At 37.1% G+C, this 7396-nt stretch overlaps 1 protein-coding gene across 4 annotated transcripts in view; it reads left to right on the top strand.

Moving 5' to 3' along the window:
• The window catches only part of RAB27A (RAB27A, member RAS oncogene family), a 78510-nt gene extending 74914 nt beyond the window's left edge, over nucleotides 1-3596 (top strand). For all 4 annotated transcript variants that reach the window (XM_044229643.1, XM_044229642.1, XM_044229644.1 and 1 more), the window contains one exon: nucleotides 1180-3596. In XM_044229643.1, the coding sequence (XP_044085578.1) occupies nucleotides 1180-1378 (199 nt within the window). In that variant the 3' untranslated portion in view covers nucleotides 1379-3596. The remainder of the gene's footprint in view (nucleotides 1-1179) is intronic.
• The last annotated feature ends 3800 nt before the right edge of the window (nucleotides 3597-7396 follow it).

Raw genomic sequence — 7396 nt, forward strand, 5'->3', positions numbered from 1 at the left:
CTGATGTAGTGTTAACATTCTAGGAGAACACGAGAAAACAAAGGTGTTCTCCAAGAAAATTAATACTGGTGTAGGATTTTAAAGTCCCCGAAAATGTAAGGAACACTTAACTGAATTCAATTGCAGGATACCCTGAGGTCCTCAAACAACTTTATTTTGCAGTTTTTATATCTCAGAGCATTTTGGTGAGATTTCTTACTAAATGGTAGACATGAACTCAGTAGTTTGAGAAAGTTTTATCACTGTTTTCATGGCTTCATTAAGAAGCAGGAAGAATGTGAAAGTTGATTAATCCACTAGGACTAACCCACTGCAAGAAGACTGATATCTCAAAATTATGTGAGAAGCAGCTTTATGGTTTTGAAACTGTATTTTGTGAGTTATTAAAAGTTTAAGCAAATTTACCAAGGTCCTTGGATAATAAAGGACTGATGTCCTTGAGAAACTCTGAGATGTTGTGATTTTAGAATGTCTTCAAGTTTATGGCCCAAGAATACAGCCTGGAGTTGACAAGTGGCAAAACCTTTGATGAACACAGTCAGTGAGCTTACTCTCTGATGTCAGTCCCTCTCTCCCCAAGTGCAGCAAATGAAAGGGATTTGTTCTGGATATCCTCATACAAAGTAGATTAGTTTGGAACCAGTAGAATTTATGCTTAAGTTGGTTACACTGGAATCAAGCCACTGTGGGTTCAAATCCTAGCCCTGCTACTTTCTATCTTTATGAAATTGGGCAAATCACTTCATCTTTCTGAGCCTCAGTTTAATCATCTGTGAAGTGGGAATGAAAATTTCCAGAAGTTTTTCTCTATTAGGAGTTGTGTCAATTATTATAGAGTCTTTTTTTTACTTTACTTTACTGTTATGGTAGTTTTTTTCTTTTTAAGTTGTTATTTATTCATGAGAAAGAGAGCACAAGAAGGAGAAGGGGCAGAGGGAGGGGGGAAAGAGACTCCTTAGCAAGCTGGGAGCCCAATGCAGGGCTCAACCCCAGGACTTTGGGATCACTACCTGAGCTGAAGGCAGATGCTTAACCCACTGAACTGCCCAGGTGCCCCTGTGGTCAAGTGTTTTTATTACCTTATATATTTATCCTCATTTTTGAAGTTGAATTATCAAGGGCAAAGGTCACTGTCTTTTCCCTCCATATGTTGTTACCTGAGTTGTCTCTGTCTTGCAGAATTCCCTACTTTGAAACTAGTGCTGCCAACGGGACAAACGTAAGCGAAGCAATCGAGATGCTTCTGGACCTGATAATGAAGCGAATGGAACGGTGTGTAGACAAATCCTGGATTCCTGAAGGAGTGGTCCGGTCCAATGGCCACACCTCTAGAGATCACTTGAATGAAGAAAAAGAGAAGGGGATCTGTGGTTGTTGAAGAGTCCAGTGAGCTACAGAGTCATTCAAGTGGCCCGTGTCTGTGGTCTTTTCTATGGGCGATACATGGCACAGAGAGAGATGAACAGGCATTGCGTACAAACTGCTTCTACCATTTCACTTAGACTTCTCTGGTTTTAAAATTTATTTGCTGCAGCTCTGTAAATACTTAACATTCAGCTCCAGAGAAATATTATTATGAGAAATATTTCGCAGAGCCACAAGTGCCTTATAAAACCTTAGTGCATGGCAGTAGATGATTCAGAATTGAGGAATTCATAGCCACAGCAGAGTGCATTTATTATGTAGAAAGACTAAAGATACCATCATCTGCCTTAACATACATCAGTCCAGAGTCTAACACTCAAAGTCTTAGATACAATGATAAAACTACCAATCTTTAATCCAAATTAAAATACCCTACTACTCGTACTGTGGGTGAACTTATAAAATGCCATGTAAACCACTTGATTGTTAAATAAGAATATACACAAACATCAGTTAATCCAAATTAAAATACCCTACTACTCATACTGTGGGTGACCTTATAAAATGCCATGTAAACCACTTGATTGTTAAATAAGAATATACACAAACATCAGTTCAATGTCCTTGAGTATTAATTTATATGAACAGTGTCTTTAAAATGAATATAGCATAGATGATGCTTATATCTATAGACTGGATAAAGTGGATCGACCAATTGCATTTTCACTATGACTCTTGTTGGTAGAAAGGGGGTTGGGGGTGAGGTTAGGGGTACATTAATATAGTATGAGCAACAGAAGTGGGGCTTCTAGCTTCCTGCTATATTCCCACTGCTCTGAAGGGTTGATTGAAGGATCAGGGAATTAAATTTTTGTGGCTTTATTTCACTGTGATCTGTGTGTTTATACTTGGCCTACACACTGACCACATTTGAACATAGCTGGTGCTTATGCCAAAGTTATTTGTGATAAGTAAGCATTTAGCTTCTTTTTCTTCATATTTATAATGTTGGTCTGGCATCCTCAGACTGCAGTTTTAATTAACTTGTAAACTTCTAATTTTTTGTCTTCGCCGTCATGCTTTGTATTATTGATATTTGCAATTTGTTTTATTTTTACATTGGTGGAGTTGAAGGAATTAGATTTTAATTACATAAAATGTTTGCTGTTTGGTAGAAGAAGGATGTTTGTATTTAAGCCGTTACATTTATACTATAGCTCAATATAAGAAAAATGAAGCCTTAACTAGCTTATATTTTTTATTGAGATCACAGGCATTTATTGCACTTGCTGGGTCTTGCCAAGATCATGAATTCCTCTGCATTGCCTAAGTGTCTTTGTATCAGATTAAAGTTAGTTTTAAAATATGCTTCGTGGCAGGTGTTTATAAAGGTCATAGGGGAAATTCTTATTTATTAAAGTGGTTTAAGAAAATTAGATTAAAATTTCCAAATAGCTTAATGGCTATTTAGAAAGAATTACCATTCATTATAATTTAAACAAAGAATAATAATAAATGCATCTTGTGGTGGCAAATGATTGGAAGAACTGTAGTTAGGAGCATACAGCTATGATGGAAGTAATTACTTTTACATGGTTATTTTCAAATAGCTTTCTATTGAGTATCTATCCTATTTCTTTGCCACTTCCTTCCTACTACTCCCTTAAAAAAATTAGCTGTGATCACTGAGATCTTGTATGTTTCTATCCTTGAAGTGAAGACTTCTTTTAAATACTAAGGAAGTCATTGAGTCCTATGCATTTGGATTGTATACTCCAGTAAGGAAAAGATCCAGACATTACAAGGTAGTGCCCTAATCACAGCAGTACCTTCTGAAGTTGCTGTAGACTTCAGTGGAGCAAATCCTAATTTTACAGCTATGTATCAGGTGTCATTTTATATGATCTGTTATGTAGTTCAAAAGAAGACATATTTGTATGTTTCACTTTTTTCAAGAACCAAACAGCAATTAGCTAATTCTCCATTGGCTTTAAGCATAATACACAATTAAACATATGCATGATATAGTATACATGCAAGAACTATCTTTAATTATTGAAATAAATAACCTGTATTCTATTTGGAAATCCTTTGTTTGAATTTGGTGTTAAAGTATCATTTTTGGGCATCAGTGCATTTTTCTATTTATAAGACTGTGTAAAAGTGAAGTGTATTCTAAGCAAACTTTGTGCCAATTAAGCTTTTAATTAAAAAGTGGTCTAGGCTGCCAAGTTTGTGTGTGAATATAACTTCATTATACTTCTCCTTCTGAGGTATTCTAGCTTATTCTGGAGATTCTGCTCAGTATGGAGTCTGCTTGAGATTCTACCTCTTCCTCTGCCCCTCGCATTCATGCTGTTTCTCTCTCTATGTCTCTCAAATAAATAAATGACTAAATCTTAAAAAAAGAAAAGATATAAACTCCATGACAAATGGGACTCAGGCAGCTTTCTTCAGAATTGTGTTGCCACTATACAGAAAAGGGCCACTACACAGTAGGCTATTGGTGAACTGCGCAGAGGACTTCAGTGGCAGCAGAGTTAACTGAATGAATTTTCAAAGAGGAGTCACTGTTAATGTTCAAAGAGGCGTAAAATTTGAAAATAAAAACAGCTTGAAAAATGTTTAGACAGGCTCACATGTGTTTATGGTTTATGTGAGAAATTGGGAAATCTGAGAAGTACATTCTGTATCTTAAAGTTGATGTCAAGGTTTCTGCAATCTAAGAAATGTTCAAAGGGAATGTTTTGATTGACATTTTTATAAACTGGAAATTTCTGTATGGTATTTTATTTCCAGGACTTCTATTTTTGGCAGTATTGGTGACTATATAACTGGAAAGTTCTTCCACTATAAAATATTTAGATAATGCTGAATAGAATATAATGAATGTATTTTTTGAAGATTTTATTTATTTATTTATTTGACTGACAGAGATCACAAGTAGGCAGAGAGGCAGGCAGGGGACGGGAGGGCGGGGGAAGCAGGCTCCCCGCTGAGCAGAGAGCTTGATGCGGGCCTCGGTCCCCAAACCCTGAGATCTTGACCTGAGCTGGTCCCAGGACCCTGGGATCATGACCTGAGCTGAAGGCAGAGGCTTAACCCACTGAGCCACCCAGGTGCCCCATAATGAAGGTATTTTTAAAAAAATATTTTATTTATTTATTTGACAGAGAGGGAGAGAGATCACAAGTAGGCAGCGAGGCAGACAGAGAGAGAGAGAGAGAGAAGCAGGCTCCCCATGGAGCAGAGAGCCCGACATGGGACTCCATGCCAGTCACCCTGAAATCACGACGTGAGCCGAAGGCAGAGGCTTAACCCACTGAGCCACCCAGGCACCATTTTTTAAATGTAGTCTTGATCTCTCGATAAAGTAAGGGAAATGTTCTGCGACCACTCCTTTCCTCCCGCAAAATAGACAATAACAGGGCAACGGCAATGGCAGCAACAGAAAGAAATTTCAACAACTTGATAGTAAGTGTGGTTTGCTTTTGGTTTCATTTTGCCAGTATTAGTAACCAAGGTGCTTGGTTTTAGTGACTACATGCCATTAGGGGAGAAAGTCTTAGATATGGTGGAGGTAGGGCACTAGAATGCAGAAGCCCTCACCCCCAAATAGACAAAAATCCAGGGCCCGCTCTATGTCCCAGTCTCTCCTGAGAAACGTAGAAACTTTTACACAGGTTTAGGTTCAAATTTATAGTACTTACATTTTTTTTTTTTTTTTTTTGGTCTGAGAATGGCTAAGCCAAGAAGTTAACATAAAAAAGTGATTTGTGGCTGGTAATACTTCTGGACAACTTAGTAGAAGAAAGCAAAATCTTTTCAGAGGGAACATCTCCACCCACACTTTACAGGACTCTTCCAGAAAACACTCTACAAGGATGAACTCACAATTAAAAATGACAACCCATTCCTTCACTGCCCTCTCAGCCTCAATCATGAGTAAGGGTCAGTAAACCCAAAGCAGCAGTATTTTACACTTAAGAACTTCAAATAATAGATTTATCAGATGGCGATCATAAGGTAAAAATGTTTAAGAAAATCACAAACATAAAAGGAATTGAAACATCTGGAAAGAGAAGGCATTATTAAAGTTGCAAAATTGGACTGAATGAAAAGACTTCATGTATGAGAAATATTGCCATCGATATTCAAAACTTAATGGTCAAAAGTTGAATGGCGAGTTTGACACGTTGGAGAGAATTAGTGAACTAGAAGCTAGTTTGGAGGAAATTACACAGACTTCAGCAGAAAGAAAGAGTGACTAAGGAAAGAGATACAGAGGAAAGATAAAAGCTCCAATTTATATCCATTAGGAATTCTAGAAGAAGAAATTAGAGAAAATAAAAGAAGAAGCAATATAAGAAAAGAGCTGAAGATTTTTTAGTAATGATAAAACACATACTTTCAGATTCAGGAATCATGTCTCAAGCAGGATGAATGAAAAGAAATAGTATTTCCAAGATTTTAGCTCAATTTCCTGGATGTGGTCTCCATGTCTTGCTCTCTTTTCGCATGCATTCTGTTTTAATAATTGGAAAGAAAAAAGCTTTGAAGGCAGGCTACTCATCCATTAAACCTAAAGTAAAGTACTGAATATGCTTATAGGCTGAAAGGAACAAAGCCTCCAATGAAACCTTAGGGCATGGGATTAAGAGCACTGATAAGGGATGTGGCCTCTGGTACTGAAGGTAAGAGGGGGATGCTGGGTGATCATGTCAGTGAGAAGGGTAGGAGATTTCTTTTTTGAGTAGCAGAATAAAACAGTTGTGAGGGAGTTGTGTAAATAGCTTGGGAGGACTGGTGAGACTCTTCTATAATTGTTGATGGGAATAAGAGAGGGAGAGGATTTAACAAGGATTAAATAATTTTCAGTCTCTTGGTTGGCAATGAATTTTGGGCAAATGTTTATTACTAACATTTCTCCCATCCAAGTACTAACCAGGCCCGACCCTGCTTAGCTTCCGAGATCAGACGAGATCGGGCACATTCAGGGTGGTATGGCCGTAGACTCTTACTAACATTTCTGATATGTGCCTTTGTTGCTAACATTGTTTTGGAATTACTAGTCAAATGATTAGAGAAGAAGAGTAAATATAATTACCAGATGAAAGGAAAAATTATATGTATTTGTTGATTCTAATTAGACAAACTGATTCTAAAGTTAAACTGAAAAAAAGAAAACAACTTTAAAGAATAGCCAGAGAAGCAATGAAAAAGAAGGCCAAGAAAGTGAGAGGAGGGCTGCAGGTAAACCCAGTTATTTAAAAAATTACAATTTAAACATTTCAGAACTGGCACATAAAGAGACTTGAATTAGTGGAAGAAAATGATGCCTTACTCAACATATGTTATTAGGGAAAAAAAAAGACAAAACTGGAATCTTATGTTGTTTATACTTAAGTAAATTCCAGTTTAGTTAAAAATTCAAATGTGAAAAATACTGTAAAAATAATGGAGAAAAATTGTTGAAAAACAACTTTGCAGAGGGTAATGCCTTCTAAGCAAAATAGCAAATCCAAAACAAAAGTATAAGTTTGGTTATATACAAAGAAAACTTCTGGATGGAAAAATACTATAGGCAAAGTTTAAAATATAAATAAATTGGGAAATAGTATCTAAATGTCGGCAAAGCACTAACTTTCTTAATACGTAAAGTGCTGTTAAGAATCACTGTGGGGGGGGCGCCTGGGTGGCTCAGTGGGTTGAGCCGCTGCCTTCGGCTCGGGTCATGATCTCGGGGTCCTGGGATCGAGTCCTGTGTCGGGCTCTCTGCTCGGCAGGGAGCCTGCTTCCTCCTCTCTCTCTGCCTGCCTCTCTGCCTACTTGTGACCTCTCTCTGCCAAATAAATAAATAAAATCTTAAAAAAAAAAAATCACTGTGGGGCAATTCACAGAACAAAATAGATTTTGAGCATTTGGAGAAATTCTTAACCTCATTCATAAATAAATGCAAGTGAAAATAATAATGAAATAAATTTTAACCTCAAACTGGTAAAGATTATTTTTTTGACAAGGATGTGGTGAA

The sequence above is a fragment of the Neovison vison genome, chromosome 13 (genome assembly GCF_020171115.1).
Source record: "Neovison vison isolate M4711 chromosome 13, ASM_NN_V1, whole genome shotgun sequence".
Classification (NCBI taxonomy): Eukaryota; Metazoa; Chordata; class Mammalia; order Carnivora; family Mustelidae; genus Neogale; species Neogale vison.